At 40.8% G+C, this 16620-nt stretch overlaps 1 protein-coding gene across 2 annotated transcripts in view; it reads left to right on the top strand.

Annotated features, from left to right (window-relative positions):
• B4GALT5 (beta-1,4-galactosyltransferase 5) overlaps positions 1 to 16620 on the top strand; it is a 53560-nt gene that overhangs the window by 30541 nt on the left and 6399 nt on the right. For both annotated transcript variants that reach the window (XM_006267419.4, XM_059733159.1), the window contains exons 2-8: positions 5085 to 5219; positions 10511 to 10624; positions 12020 to 12144; positions 13166 to 13282; positions 14370 to 14557; positions 14828 to 14950; positions 15801 to 15902. In XM_006267419.4, coding sequence (XP_006267481.4) covers positions 5085 to 5219; positions 10511 to 10624; positions 12020 to 12144; positions 13166 to 13282; positions 14370 to 14557; positions 14828 to 14950; positions 15801 to 15902 — 904 coding nt within the window. The remainder of the gene's footprint in view (positions 1 to 5084; positions 5220 to 10510; positions 10625 to 12019; positions 12145 to 13165; positions 13283 to 14369; positions 14558 to 14827; positions 14951 to 15800; positions 15903 to 16620) is intronic.

The raw sequence follows: 16620 nt of genomic DNA on the forward strand, positions 1-16620 counted from the left end.
TAATGCTTTGTGCAATGGAATAAAAGTGGGATGCAAATGTAAAGTAATAGTGATACTCTTGTGTGATTAGATCAACAATATCTCACAACATCAAAAATTGCTTCAAGGCTGAAACATGGTTTAACCTGAATAAGCAGTGTAACTGTTTGAGTACTTATTCACCTTCCTTTTGTTGAGCAAATGCCATAAGATGCATTTGCCAATTTGAGTTGCTGTGTTGATTGTAGCTTTGATAGTATCACTTGGAGTGAAGCAGCTTGTCGCTGTGTCAAGCTGCAAACTATTTGGAATTTTAGGCTCCAGGTCAGTAAACCTTAAAACTCACCTGGAAGCTAATCAAAAGATGATATAAGAGGGAAGGTTTGTCTTCACTTCAGAAGTTCTGTATTGAAGCCTCTGTGCATGACTGTTTGCAGCTGACCTTGATTGTTGCTGAAAACCCTGTAAAATTATTTAGAAAGTTCATTGATGTTAAGATTTTAGTCATTAAAATTACTTTACAAAAAAATGCTGATTCCTTCAGGAGCTGAATGAGTTTCATGTCCTGATTATATTCTGATCACTTTAAAGTGCATCATAATGATAAAGGGTTTTTTATTCTTTTGTTTATTTTTCTATAATCATTCTTATTATCAAATAGTCATTTCTGATCGTTGAAGTTCAGTAGCTGGAAAATAAGTTGCTTTACTACGAGAGGAAGTCAGGATAACCACTGTGGTGTCTTTACAGTTAGCATGTTGATGCAACAGCTTTTCTCTGCACAGGTCTTGTGTTAATAATTTCACCAAAGGGGGTAATAGGTGAAATAAGTCGTATCCGATTTAAATATGGGTTGTTTTTAAGCAAGAACAAACTTCCCTGGAGATGGCAAATCCTCTGACAATGTGTTACAAATTTCTGCTGCAATTCTCTGAAAGTCCAAGTGAGTAAGTCATGTAATGTGGCTCTTACTAGACTGTGCTTCATCTAGTCCATTTAATAGAACAGGAGAAAAAATGAATGGAATATTTAAAGCTCTGGACAAACCTCCCTGGCATCCAGATAAGCATTGGACGTTTGGTTCCCCGGGAACAACTAGCAACAGCACACTAGCAGCAGATGGGTCTGCGGTGCCACATACCATATGGCCATGCTTATTTGGACTTGGCCTCTGTCTTAATTGAATAAGGAGGAGACACTGGGTCATGCTTTTTCTTTTTCCCTTCCTTATTCCTGGCAAAACTGGATTGAACTATTATTTGTTCAGCATCAGCAAGTTTTTTCAGTGCTATAGAAATTGCAGAAACTCTCCTTATCGCTAAATGCTTTTATATTAAAATGGAGCAAAGAACTGCATTTCTGAGGCCCATACCCCCTTGACATTGAGCACCAACAACCATCTTGGATGCTGTGTACACATAAGAGAAGGAGGAACCATGCTGTCTTCCTGTCCAATTTTCAGCCTGTATTGCTTCTGAAAATGGAACTGCTTAATTCCTTTTACACATCAAGCCCTAATAGAATGACTGAGGAGAAAAGCAGCTTGCAAGAAAGTATTATTTTAAAAAGGCTTGGGAGTCAGCAATCCTATTCTTATTCCGACTCTGTCTTGCTGTGTGATGTTGTGGAAGTTGCTTAATCTTACCTCAGATCAGTTCCTTCATCTCACCATCCTACTTCCCATGAGGGAAGGGGTAGAGGAAGAGAATATAACTTGTCAGACCTTACCAGTTGTATTTCAGTGCTTTCTGGGGTGGATGCTGCAGGTGACCACAAATACTTCTGTAAAAACGAGCCCCAAGTATTTATTTTAACAAAATAATTAAGATTATAATATTAGAATTGTGCAAAACTAACACATTCAGGAAATTCAGTTCTGCTGGACTTTTCAAACGATTTGGCAACCAAGCTGAGACATAGTCTTACTAGAGAAAATTTTTCTTGTCCATTAAGAACAATTCTACAAAAGCGATTGCTGGATGCCCTTCCCATTTTTACTTAGTTTTGGTTTCCTTAGTTGTGCCATTGAATTACTACTTCACTAAACCCTTTAAAGAAGACTTATTTCCTATGAGAGAGCTTATCAAGGACTCGGTAGCATAAAGAAAGAATAAAGCCTTAAGGAAGGAACAGTTCAAATTCTACTGAAAAGTTATGATAGCTAAAACATTGAGAGCCCTGGGCTTTAACAAGTGTTTAGAGCAGTGGTTCTCAATCTTTTTGGACTCCAGGCACCTCTCCATAACTCTTGTGAATTTAGTGGCACCTGATTTTGATATATTACAGTGCTTACCTGTTTGCAGAGTGGCCAGCAGTAAGGATGCGGGACAGGCCAGGCAGGGACAAGTCTGAGACTGCTTTTATCTGCTTATCTCCTCGCACCTTGCAGCACCCTTCAAAGGATCTGGTGGAATCCTGGTTTAGAACCATGGTTTAGTGATTGGGTTTTTTGGTTTTTAGTTTCTACTGACTCTTATGAGCAGTTGACAGGCTATTTGGTCTGGAGGAGTGTTCAGTTTAGGTGTGGGTTTTTTTTCCTGTAGAATTTTAACTGCATTTATCTTTGGCCGAGACTATCTTAACTGATGTTGTCCTTGAACTTCACCCCATGCTGCAGGGTTCTCTTTATAAGAGGGATTTGTTTGTTCTAAGACTGTTTATTGCTTGTTCTCTGCCTGCACTGTTGGCCAAGAGGCTAATTAGTGCCATTTATTATGATGGCCTTGAATAGTAGATGCCTATGCACTGAACTAAACTAGGGCTGAAGATTCATTTTGGTTAGGCTGTTAAACTGTTACCAGTCAGTAACTATTCCTACCCATAGAGACAGTGCCCCAAAAAGGTCAAGTTAGCTTATTGACTTCAACACAATTGAAAATCTCTTCTTCCATCTCGCACAGGCATAGCTAACACTACTCTGACCCCTGGGGCTGGTTGTAGCCTATGTATATCTTTAGCCTGTTTAGGAAGTGCTGTGTCTATTGTACCTGAAACAATGACCTACAAGTGAAAGACTCCCAATGTAATTATTAATCCCATGAGATATTCAGGCCTTGGAGGCAGCAATTTGAACGACTTGTTTTTGAAAGTCTGACTCTTCTTCTAACCATGAATGCTTGAAGAACAGGACAGATTGGTTGGTTTTCATCTTTCCAAGAGCATTCGTATATTGTTGATTTAGAATCTAATCCATAAAAGCTAAAATGTGGATTAAATAAATACCCCGTTTGGTCAGAGTAACCTTGCATGGTTCTCTGTTAGTTGGTGATTTGTCTCCCTTGCAGCTTGCAAAAGGCTTTAAACCTTGTTTGTAATTTTTTTTTTTTTTTTACATGATTGATTAGAGAAAATATTGTGATCTTTCGGGAGACTCTGAACTAGGCATTGAAAATACAACTGCTTATTCCCAAATAGTTATCTCACTTCAGAGCAGAGCCTTGCACTCTGATTCCAATACAGTGCCCTTGGGTAACCTACCTAACCTGCGTTCTCAGTGACCCAGAAGGCGCGTAATGAACAGCGGACTTTCTGGTGCTGACGTGTTAGTTTTTCTCCTGCAACAGGCTCTCCCCTTTGATAGAAGACCAGTGCCTGCTGTTTGCGTTCCTAGCAGTACTCTCTTTCTGTCCAGTGGCTCTTTATTCTGAATTGTTGCTTCCTCTCTGCAAGGGTCTCACTTCTACTGAACAAAGCCACCTTGTTTTACTCTCCCTTGGTAAATGTTTTTTCTTTCCTTTAACTATTTACTTGATTTCCTTTTTAAGTACTCTTGATCATTTACCAGTGCAGGATTGAAATCCCTGGTTATGTGGGGGTTTTTTTCTCCACTTCATTCTAAAGACTGAATTACAAAATTTTAAATTTAACTAGAATTGTGATACAATCTGGCAGAAGGGGAAAGGAAGCTCTGACACATGGCAAGACAGGACATGAATTTCTTGCGGTTCAGAAGAAATGAATTAAAAGGATGGGGCATGCAATAAATAGCATTTGCATAGTGATTTGTTCTCCCAATACCGTACAACAGTTTGGCAGAAACGTAAATGGGCTGGCAGGTCCCTGATTCTGAGAAGTAAAATAAAAGGATTTGGAGCAGGAGGAAGACTTGCAGCAGGAAAAAAAATCCTATCACTCTGCCTGTTGGGCAACAAGGAAAAAGTCTTTCTCGATAAAGCACTGCCCATCTAGGGAAGCATTCTTTTAGCTGATTAGAGCAGGAGAGGGAAGATTTCTCTCAAGGCAGAGCTGGCACTGTAAGGTTAAGAGACTTCCTCCAACCTATGTATTCTGACACTATAGAGGTGAGACCTTTGCTTAGTGCCAAATAACACTCAGGTTGTTGCACTCTTCTCTATGATCGTACCAGGGATGAGTGGAATGACATAATATAAATATTGACTATGGCAAGGGACAACTGTTAATGTGCGAGACGGAAGGTACACATAAGTAAATATTAAGAAAACTTTGCTGAAAGAAAAACCCATAAGGCTTTTTCCCAAAGGAAGTAGAAAACTTGTCAGTATCAATGCTTAGATGTAAACTGACTGCTTGAAAGGCTATGCCATAGCACTATTGTAGACACCTTTGAGCTATAACTTTAGTTCCCTGAAGCGCATTGTGTGAGGGTGAGTTTGAAGGCTATATGAAAATGAAATTAATTCTATCTTCTTGCAGTGATTACTTAGTAACCATGTCGCAGGAGAGCTTCTGTTCAGAAATCCTATTAATTTACCCCCTAGTCCTCACTTAAAGTACTCTTGATATTTCGTAGTTTACTTGAAAACCTCACAGAATGATATTGGATGCTAGCAGGAAATGTAACCACTCAAAATTTAGTACGGTCCTGGGTTAACAGGATTAAGAGTATAAATACTTTTTGTTCTCGGATACATTTCAAAATGTCCCTTGGACGTCATCTTCTCAAATAATGCATGACGTTTCCCATCCCTCGCAGGGTAACCTCGGCATGTGTCCCCTAGAGAACATCTTGGCAAGAGGAAATTGAAGTAAAGCACAACCAAATGGCTCTAAAAAGGCTTGATGATTTAAATTTTGCTTTTGGAAGAAGTTGCTGCTAATTTTGATATTTTTTTTTTCTATTGCAGTGAACACCTACCTCTTCATGATGCAAGCCCAAGGCATCATGATTCGTGAAAACATGAGAACAATAGGAGCTCAGGTTTATGAGCAGGTGGTCCGTAGTGCCTATGCCAAGAGGAACAGCAGCGTAAATGACTCAGGTACATTTTTAGTAATTAAGTAACTTTGATTAGTGTTTCCATTAGCATTGGAAAATGAGTCAGGTCAAACCATTTTTCTAGAAGGGTTTGAATATATGTGGGTCAATACAGAACAGGGGAGGATATTATTTTCCTTTTTCTGTGCAGTCTTTTCCTCAGATTCCTCTAGTAATTTGGGGGTATTTACAAAATCCAAAATGACTGTTATCCTTCTGCTTTCTAGGGATGTACAAGTAACATACTCACCCTGAGAAATTATTTTGTTTTCTTGTAGGACTAACACAACAACCCATTTTCAAAAATCTCTGCTTTCAGCCCTTGACCACATGCATGTCTGGCTTGATTTTAAACCTGACTAGGCTTGAATGAGTGCTTGAATGAAACACTGTTCCAGGTACACAGAAGAACATGTACTTACAAGCTTCACTGCTTTACATGGAAGAAGAACATAAATAGGTTGTTGAAGTTCAGCCAGAAGTAGTAGAAGAACTTGGAATAGAATTGGGGATTCTAACTATAACGAGCCCCTATCTTTTTAATTACTAAACTACTTTCTCTCTTAAAATGGGAGTGCTGGTTTGGCAACTTTGGGCATCTGAATACTACACTAATAGATAGTTTGAATACAAAAGGTTACATCAACTTATACTGTGGCCAGTGAGCCAAATTGGACTTTTTCCTACCTCCCATGTTTGTGTCATTGCAAGACAAACCTTTAATAGATGATCCAGGTTCTTGGCAATATGGAATTGGAGGTACTGACGTCTTTTCATATGTCAGCTCTTGTAATTCCATTATGACATGACCCTCTCTCTATACATTCCCATTCTTTCTCCTCCACCTCTTTTGCAGGTATTAGCTATGTCTACTCTAGGAAGTTTGTGGTAAAGTTATATCAAACCTTTGCTAGGGAAGACGGGGCACAGTAAACAGTTACTTGTAATGAAGAGATCAAGGCATTTTTTCCTATAACTAAAACAAGGCAGGACAAGGTGACACTATAGCGTGTGAACTGATTTCCCACTGAAACTGCCCTTCTCACTGTTGACACCTGAGTGAGTCATTAGTTCCTAAGACTAGCTATGTTCTAACATGCTAGAGTAAGTATTAGTGCATTTCAGCCAAGCTTGATAGCTCTGAGGAGGAAGTCTTGAAGTACTTTCCTGGGTTTCAGTAGTGAGGACAAATGAGGGAAGAGTATTTTGAGACAGGTTTCCTTATGAGCAAAAACCAAGGTCTTACCTCAACTTAATCTCTTGAAATCTCTGGAATTTCTGTGAGGTCTAAGATGTCACACCATTTCTAAGGTTTTGGCACCCTGTGGTTAGATTAACTGCTATAAATAGAGGAGTGAAAGTCCTCAGATGCCCCCAAATGAGTTCCCTTGTCACACAGGTTGTCTCATCTGCCTAATTTAAAAGTTAACCTTGATTCGTCAACTCAATCCATTCACTCCATTTTTAAGTTTCAGAAAAAGTTGCTTTAATCTATTTTCAAACTTGTGGGAGTTTAAACTGTGATTAGACGGGAAAGAAATAAGATGAACTGCCCCCTTTTCCTTGCTCACTGCATGTCATGGTAAAGGCCTACACATTTTCTTATAGACATGTGGGTTATGCCTTTCATTAGCTGCTTCTTTGCATCTTTCCAGGATGAGAGGATGAGTGCTGAATTTTCTTGAAACGGGTGTAAATCTTCACAATAATTCCTCTCCTTTGTAGCTATTTTATTATTCTTAGGAGGCAAGAATACTGTCATCGGTGTCATTGGCATTTGAGTTTAATATCCACTAAAGTGAATGAGGCTGTTCAAAGCTCAGACTTGTTGCCTGGGGAGATCTGTCTGCCTTCCCAAACAGAGATGGGGCCATCACTTTTTATTCTAAGGCACACTTCTTTGATTTTGACCCTGCTAATATAGCTGTACAGCACACTGTATGTAAATAACATTGATTTAAAAAACCAATATCTTGACACACACTTCCCCTGAGAAGAGGAAGGAAGAAGAAAAAAGTATACATGACAGATGCTGGTCATATCAATACACTTCTGGAAGGCATTTAATAGCATTGTGATAAGGGCCCAAATATACAAACTTGAGTTAGGGTCGTCATAGCCCTATATAATTCTGATAGACTTCAATTGTACGTTTCAAATTGCACCACCATATTAACTGTCAGTCTCCCTAACTTTATGCTTGGGATAGCATAATTTTAAATAGATGCTGTGCCAGGGTTGTTTCATAATAACGGATGCAATGCAGCTTAGTGCTGAAGCAGGAAACCTGGAAGGCCAGGCATACTGTGATCTTCACAGAGCTGTATGTGCCTGTGCTAAATTTCTTGCCTCCAACATGCTTCCTTTGCTTCAACAACTCTTGTTTATTTACAAAGCACTCCCTCCTCACTGTCCAGAGCAAGCTGTCATTCTTCAGTAACGGGTACTAAATTTTAAGTCCCTTTTTAAATGAACTACAGTTTCTGCTTATATGTTGGCAAGCACAAAATGCAATACTTATCAATGTCAGGCTACAAGTGTAGAGAACATCATACAGCAGCACAATATACCTCTAGAGAGCCAAACAGGGTGTTACAAGACCGAGCACGTAATACATGCACCATTTTAATGGTAATTTGTTTATTTAAATTTGATCAGAGTAAAGCACACACCCAAGATAGGCACTAAAATGCTAGTCTTTTGGTGTTCATTTGCAAGTCCATTGTGGGCTCTTGCTGTCTCGTTAGAATAAGATGGGGTAATAATTACACCATCTAACGGATGAACTGAACGAACGACACTGGATGCCACATATTAACCTAAGGAAGGAAACTGAAATACTGGAAGGGGAATGGTGGGTTAGCGCAAAGTGGCTCGGTTTGGTTTCTAACCATTTTAAGTCCACACACACAGAGAACCTGCTTCAAAAGATTGATTTTTCTTTTTTTTCCACCCCCTTTTAAATAACTTGTCACATTTGCTTCTTTTCCTAAAGAGTCATTCTCATTTGTTAAAACTGAAACATGTTTGGTTGCAACCAAATATAACCATTAGTATTTTACCTAACAAGGAGAATACATCACACTACCTATGCTTATTTGAACAATTATTATCTTAAAATACATTGATTCAGATTTACCTGTTACAATTTTATTGGAAAATAAATTATTTTTTTTTATTTATTGGATTTTTGTTAGCCTGGGATGGGAACTAGAATTTGTTTTTGTTAGACAAAATACTTTAAATGTGCTGGGTACATAGGGAAAGTGAATGCAAAACTTGGCTTGATATGCTGAAAACTGATTTACTAAACACACCTAGTGAATAGACAAATTGAAAATCTGGTCTACAGTGAACTCTTATAGATGGAGATAGGTGACCTACTGGGATTTCAGATGGTTTTTAAGCAGGCTGGATACCTCAAGTCCATTTACTTTTTGTAGGAGTTGTTTTACCCTTTAGAAATTCCACTAAGCTGCCTTTCTCCTTCTGTAACTGTATACATCTTTTTGAAGATCTGTCCCCCCAACTTTCAGGTTCATGGCCTGTCTTGTTTTCTTGCAGTCTCTCAAGAAAAACCAGGTGGAAGAGGGGGAGAAATCTTTCTTGCCTCTAACTCTCAGTTTGAACTAGTGTAAATGAAAAAGATATTTTTCTCTGCAACTGAAACCCAAAATAATTAAAGGGAAAGTTTTCCTGCATAAGAAAAACTGAAGTGTTTAGTTTGAAAGAATGTAAACACTAGCTTTATTGTAAAGACTGAAAATAATAGAAATATTTGAAGAAGTACATATCACTGAGGGCCCTGGCATACTTTAAAGTGCACATGCAATTAAAATTTTATTGCTCCTCAAATAGTAACCCAGCCACATATTGAAGCCAATTTATAGTGTGATGATAATACAGCAAACACGCCACAAAGATATTACACATATAATGTGTAAAGTCTTTGTGGCTTGTCTGTATCATTCCTTAAATTGAACATATGGCATGTCAGGACTAAAATGTAGATCCTGATGTTCATTCAGCTGAGCATCGAGATCTGGCATGGAGCAACCAAGGTGCAGCTGTGTGATTGGGCTGGGGACAGCATGGGCTCCTGGTCTCAGCAGTCCCACCCAATCCTCAGAGGCAGATTTGGGGAGGGGGAGGTGCTGTGGGCTTGACATAAGGGAGTGTATCCTCAATCTCAGGCTCTATGCACCCTGGACCTTTAAAAAGCAGATGTGCGGCTGGGAGCCTCAACTGCCTGCCTACTTTTTAAGTTCCAGGAGCACCTGTGGAAGAGGCAACTAGGGAGCCAGGAGTTCCCAGCTCCCCATGCCTCGCACTGTGGGTCCTGGTACACGAGGAGCTTTAAAGAGTGTACCTGCAGCTAAGTTGCAGGCATGCCTTTTAAAACTTTCTTGGTGCTCAGACCTAAACCATGGGGAGAGGCAACCTGGTCTGTGGCACCCAGACAGCTTTAAGGAATGCACCAAGGCAGCTTCACCACTAGGGACTTTCAGATTCAATGCCCAGTAGCTGTAGCTAGACTGTTGTGGCATGGGGGATCAGAGGCTCCTGGTGAGGTCTGAAATCCCCACCAGAGGAAGCCCTTCAGACTGGACCTGGGGCTGGCTGTCCCAGCCAGGGCTAACAGTCAACTGATTTGTCAGCTCACTGCACTGGTGACTCAAACTGGCACGAGGCTAGGAGCAACAACCAGTTGACTGTCAGCTGACTGGCCTGAGGGGGGAAGGCAGGCTGTCAAGTAATGGGCTTCTCTAACTGAGTTTCCTGTATGTGCCCTTGTCAGGAAAGGAGTGCTCCAGGGACAGTTTTTCCCTTTCAGCCTCCCTTCTGCAGTCATTGGAAGTCTACAGAGTATTAGCAGAAGCTTACCTTTCCTGGCTAACTTGCTTCAGCCCAGTTTATTAAAGACTTCAGTAGAAAATAATTTAATAAATTGGAAGCTACAAGGGGCCCTTGTGATGGTTTAGTCTGAGTTTCTGCATATCATGGCCTAGGTGCCTGCTCCACAGGTTTTAGTCGCAGCTATTCTGCTATGAAGAAATGTTTTGGATTGTCCCTGCAATTCTACCCCCTACAGTGTTCATCTGTTGAGCTGGCCAGGTCAAGGAGATCGTGATACTTCAAGGAACAATTTTTTTGTGAGACTGCCTACAGTTCATGATGCAGTTTCCCATCGATGCCTTGTCCATGTGCAGTAACCAGCTGAATGGGTTTGTTAGCAATTGAATAGTGGAGATAGCTGTAAGATTAAAAGCTTAAGCAGCTTTTTGTTTTCCCCAGATTATCCTCTTGATTTGAATCACAATGAAACCTTTCTGCAAACCACAACTTTTCTTCCTGAAGATTTTACCTACTTTCCAAACCATACCTGTCCCGAGAGACTCCCTTCTATGAGTGAGTAGTGCTGTGACTTGTCTTCCCTTCCTTCCCTCCAACCCATGCTTCCCTTCCTTCTGGTTGCAGCCCATCAAAAACCTGTTTCCTCTGAGCAGGAGGTAGGAGGGGAATAGGAGGAAGATACCTTCTTGTTACAGGTTTTGTGGTATAAACTGTAGTCTTTGGGAGTTTGGCAGCCATGTTGATTAGATTATACCTGGCTCCCAGACACCACACACTTTACTTACATGCTCCAGAGCCCAGTTGATCTGTTCCTGCAGATTTTTGGATTGTGCATTCTAGTACCACTCTTTACCTACAGATATAATTATATATTGTACCTCTTATGTTTAACTTTGTCAGGAAGGGTGGGAATGAGGAATGAATAGGAATGCTGTTCTGCAAGTGCAACTGTCTCTTCTTGGAAACTTGTTGTTTACCAGATCCCAGAAATCAAGCTGTATGTCTGAGACACTTTTCCCTTTAAACCAATAGCCCATCACTTGACAAATTGAAACAAGAGAGTGATTGTGCAACATGAATCAGTGAAAAGATTCAATACCTCACTGCTCCATTGGGACATTAACAGCAGCTGTAAGATGACAGAAGTGTTTGCTCCCTTACTTCTTTCTGCTGTGGTTACTGCTGTGCTTTCCAGCTTGGATTAGTCCCAGAAACAGTGGAATACAATGAATTGGGCCACTGAGCTATCCTCTAATTAAACTAACTTTGAATTTCACTGAGCAACTGTCTTCCTTGGCCTGTGGCTAAAAATTAGTGGCTAAGCTGAAGAAGCACGGGGTGGAAAGCCGCACAGAGTAAAGCAGTGATAAATAGGGCTCATCAAAAATTCTCCGCTAAAATTTGTTTTGAACAGAAGATTGGTTTTTGTGTTTTGTGTTTTGTGTTTGGGGGGTTTTTTGTTTTGTTTTTTTTAAAGAAACCAAAGCTGGCTTTTTTGAGAGAATCATCTGTTTCTGCCTAAGACTCTTCTTTTTTGTGCTGATTTGGAATCCTACTGCAGTTCCTCATGTTCTCATTTGGTATAGGACAAGCCCCCCCTATTCAGACATCTCTCATGATAAACTGTGATCAGAGACCTTCTGTGATGTAATACCTCCCCTAAGGATAAAGACCTTGGAGATGATGTCTGAGTAGGAGACAGGCTGCAGAGATGAATGAAAGCATGAGACACTTGCAGGATTTCCTCATCAAACTTTTTTAATGTTTGGCAGGGAAATGCTTGCTTTGCAAGCAGCTCTACTAACAAGCAAAAGAAAAGGAAGTAGACAGAACACATGGATGGGGTAGAAGCCAAGAGATCAAATTAGTCAAGAAGCCAGAGGTGCATGTTCCTGTCCAAATGAGAGCATTTGCCTTTCTTACATTTCTCTTTTTCCATTGTGTGCACAGAGGGTCCAGTTGATGTAAATATGAGTGAAATTACAATGGAAGATATCCATCAAGTATTCTCTAAAGACCCTTCTATCAAGCGAGGAGGCCATTGGAAACCTAATGACTGCCTGCCTCGTTGGAAGGTAAACTATACTTGGAGCAGCCGTGTGCCACTGTGAATGTGCCACCATTTCTCAGTACAAGAGAGTGCAAAATGAAAGTTTTTTGATATCATGTCAGTCCAATGGATATCTTTCTAGCAGTTTCAACAAACTTACCAAGAACTGTTCTTTGTTTTACATTTGACCTTTCCCTTGGGTTATATTAATAAGGAGTACAAGGATGCCTGTAACACAGGCCTGAAATATGCTGTTGAAAAATACCTCTCAACAGACTTCTGAAGCCAAGGGCTTCCTTACTGACTGGTGGTTCAGTGTTTAGTTTTTGTAAGAACTTCTGAGGCTACCAGTGGCATGTGGAATCTGTCTACTCCAGTAGTTCAAATGTGTATCACAACTGATAGTTGCTGAAAGGTATTGCCTGTTGATGACAATTAATGGTTCATGTGCAGTCAATTACTTGGTCTCATTCCTAGCTGACAGGTGTCCAGATCACTAAGACCACCTCTGCTTTGGGGCATTAATTGCTGCAGGGAGACTGTATGACCTGGGACTTGTACGTTACTGCTAGATGGGCTCCCTGATGTACAGGTTGGCAGCGTGCTAGAGACGACTTTTGTCATGGCTCATGCTCTACTTCCCTAGTGGGAGACGATTTCAGTCTCCAGTGCTGTCAGTGTCAGTTATCACCAGCAGTTGGAAAGGCGTGTAATCCCCCAGGTAGTAAGTGTTTGTTTTTTTTTTAAAACCAGAGCCCTGAAATCCACAAAGCAAAGGAGATGTGTGCCGGGAGGTGTGTGGGGGGGGAGGGGATGGGAAATGCCCCAGCATGAGACACAGTGCATTAAAGGAACTGTCTCGGCATCCTGAGAGAAGAGTTAGATGATGGCCCTTTTGTAACACCACTGTCTTTGTTGGGTGGATGTGGGTAACAATACTCATGGCATCAGACACAGACAATGCCTTGAGGTGGTGGTATGTAGGCCACTAAAGTGACAGCTGCTTTCCAGTGATAGCATTAATTATCTGCTTGCCTTTTCTTTAGGTGGCAATCCTGATCCCATTCCGCAATCGTTATGAGCATCTTCCAGTTCTCTTTAGGCACCTTATTCCAATGCTTCAGAGCCAACGTTTACAGTTTGCGTTCTATATCATCGAGCAAGTAAGTGATACCCACACTTTTCCAGGCTAGTATTTTTCCAGTGGAAATAACCATTAGAACAAGAAGTGTGTTTTTGCATCTTTTTCCCTGGGCTCTAGTATGCAGCATCAAGTTAACTCCTTTTTCACTGTAGGCATTGTGTAATAATGGTAAATGCCCAAGTTGTGTCCCAAGTGTGCCACATTTATCACTTGCAGAACTTATATCACAGGCTTTCAAAGGTTTCTGGCTAATATTGCTTGGTATGTGTAACCAGACCTTTCTTAATACAATGCCATGGGAATGGCATATTGGTCTGGAACACCTGAATAGGTTTGGCTCCATGCAGTACAAGAAAGATCTGATTAATGAAGATCAAAATTGAATGAACTGTGATGGGGAAATGTTTTCCAAATCTCAAACTACCTACCTTTTGTTAACCCTTAGCACATGTTTCAAAACCCACCTGTCCTTCCTCTTTTGGGGCAAAAGCAGGTAGAGAGAGAGGACGATCAGAACTTTTTTGTAACTCAGCTGTAGAAAGCTGTTTGTAGCATGGCTTTAGTAGACCTGTACTTTTCTTTGTTACAGTAGCCACCAACCTTGGGATAGGAGGCTAGAGAAATTAAATAACCATCTTTTTAGCCTTTCCATGCACACTTGTATAAAGACCTGTTCTCTACATGTAACATTGAGAATTTGTACAGTAAAACCTGGATCATTTGCATCCTCCTTGCCTTACATTGCCAAATTTAATTTCAGTCTTCTCAGCTGTTTGCTGCAGCTCTGACTTTAGTGAACACTGTTTCTCTAATCAGCTGGAGTTTAGAGTGATCCTATACAGCTGATCAGAGAGGCAGCACCCTTTGGAGGTAAAAGGGATTTAATATCTATTTGCTGTGGCTCTGCACAGCACCAGAATATTGAAAACCCTCTCTTTTGAGGATGTTTTACGTATTTGATTTGTATGCCACATTTGTCCTAAAAGGCTTAGAGAGGCTTATGATGAGCCCATGAAGGGCTTGGGTTTACTGCACCATACTTTGTGTATGTGGTGAAAAGTGCATTATGTTTTGGTATTCCTCTGAGAAATAACTCCGTTTCCTAGGCTGGTAACCAACCTTTTAACCGTGCCATGCTCTTCAATGTTGGCTTCCGGGAAGCAATGAAGGACTTGGATTGGGATTGTCTCATCTTCCACGATGTGGACCACATACCAGAAAATGACCGCAACTATTATGGATGTGGACAGATGCCAAGACACTTTGCAGCCAAGCTGGATAAATATATGTATCTGTAAGCACCAGTGTTCCCCTTTGGTACAGTTACCCCTTGGCAGTGCTGCCTTTTAAAAGGGAAGAGGGTCAAATTTAAGTAGGTTTAGAGTTTTTGCACAAAGCACACAAGCCACTCCCACTAAGGCAGAGGGAAACAAGCATACCCATGGCTTGGTTTAGGTCATCTCTGTCCAGATATCTTGATAGGATGGGAATAGACAATGGCCTTAGTCCTGAACTGTGACAAATTATGTTCCCAATAAGTTTGACTAACTGTCTCTCTCTTTAGGCTCCCTTACAGTGAGTTCTTTGGAGGAGTGAGTGGCTTAACAGTGGAACAGTTCCAGAAAATTAATGGTTTCCCCAATGCATTCTGGGGCTGGGGTGGAGAAGATGATGACCTTTGGAACAGGTACTGTTATGCATCTTGGCTCGAGTCCACTTCCTGAGGAATAGGGGGGTGCACAGGTTGTTGTATAGATATAATACTGTATAATACTCTAGGTATTTGTGGGGCAAATTCCATGCTACATCCTGTTGTTGTCTGGCCTAACACTGAAATATACTGCCACATGGGTTGGGGACATAGCTGTTGGGTGTACAGTACATGCTTCCAACTTCTTGACAATCAGACTTCTTGGGGCTGTGCCTACCTCTGCTCTAAAATAAGCCAAAGACAAGCAGTGGGTTTTGCCTACTACTTTGGACTGCCCCTGAGCCTGCTTACTTAAACTTTCAGCCTTAAGCAATTTCAGAAGTCTCCAGCCTCTGTCCTCTGCTAGAGAGGAGGGACATACAATTTTGTGAAGGGAAGTATCCCCTCCTCTCTTCTCCAGGCAATGCTGATTGTGCACTTGAGATTTCATATCTCTTTCAGCTGGGATTGTACCACTTTAAGATGCCTGAATAAATGGGAAGGTTGCTTTAGTGAATTCAGCCTGCTACCGCAAAACTGATCTGAGGCTAATAGAGTGGGGTAGCATTGGTTATTGTCATAGGGAACCTGTGAAATTGTTGGCTTTCAGCTTTGCCATAAAAGTTAAGTTGTTGCTCAGCTGAACTTCTCAGCTAAAGCTTGGTATATTGAAAATAGCACAAGCTGCCTGAAGCTTAAACTGGTTCCAACATTCCCATTTCATTTTGTTAGTGAATAGATGTGCACACTCACTACAGACAATAAGTTTATTGTGGCTCGTGATTTGTTCTGTGTTGGTAATGACGTTGGAGCAAATGCAACAGTCAGCTTTATCTTTGTAATGCAGAGTGCAGTATGCAGGCTACACAGTGACTCGACCAGAAGGAGACACAGGGAAATACAAGTCAATTCCACACCATCATCGAGGTGAAGTGCAGTTCTTAGGAAGGCAAGTGAAATTTTATTATGGGGCATTGTTTATATTTGATCCTATGGGATTCCAAAGCATTTCACAAATTGTCATTTGTACAGGGGGTGATACTTGTTTTGGGACTGAACAAGGCACAAAGATACTACAAAACAGTCTCAGCCCAGGAAGGGAAATTGCAAGCTTCAGTGTCCTTCGTACAGGGGATGAGGGCAAGGTATCACTTTCCAAACTAGAATTCAGCTGGGCCATTTAATACCCTGGACTCAACGGATACAAAATCCTTACTTTTGTGACTGTTTTTCCAAACTCAAGCAAAAAATGTGCATTTCCAGCCAACCCACCTATTGTCTGTGTTTATAACTAACAAGCTATATTCTGAGAGGAGAGATGGTTTTACATTCTGGGGAAAGAATGCTAATTACTAATGAGGTGGTAATTAGTATCATATACTGAAGCAACCCTTGTTCTTCCTTGAAAGTTTCTCATCCAGACATTGAACAAGGCCAGCCCTGCTTAGGTTGCAGCCAGGATTATAAAAGGATTAATTGATTTTAGTGTTACGCTTATTGCAGCAACCTCCATTTCGATTTTACCCCTAGACTGCCTGGATTTTCAGAGTCTTCTGAATTTGCATTGTGAGCATAACTTCCACAGCAAAGCAACATCTTCTGTCACATACATTTTGTTTAAAGTCATTGTCCATATGCATTTCATTGTTGGCACATATGTCCTATGT

Source organism: Alligator mississippiensis, chromosome 9 (assembly GCF_030867095.1).
Source record: "Alligator mississippiensis isolate rAllMis1 chromosome 9, rAllMis1, whole genome shotgun sequence".
NCBI classification, from domain to species: Eukaryota; Metazoa; Chordata; order Crocodylia; family Alligatoridae; genus Alligator; species Alligator mississippiensis.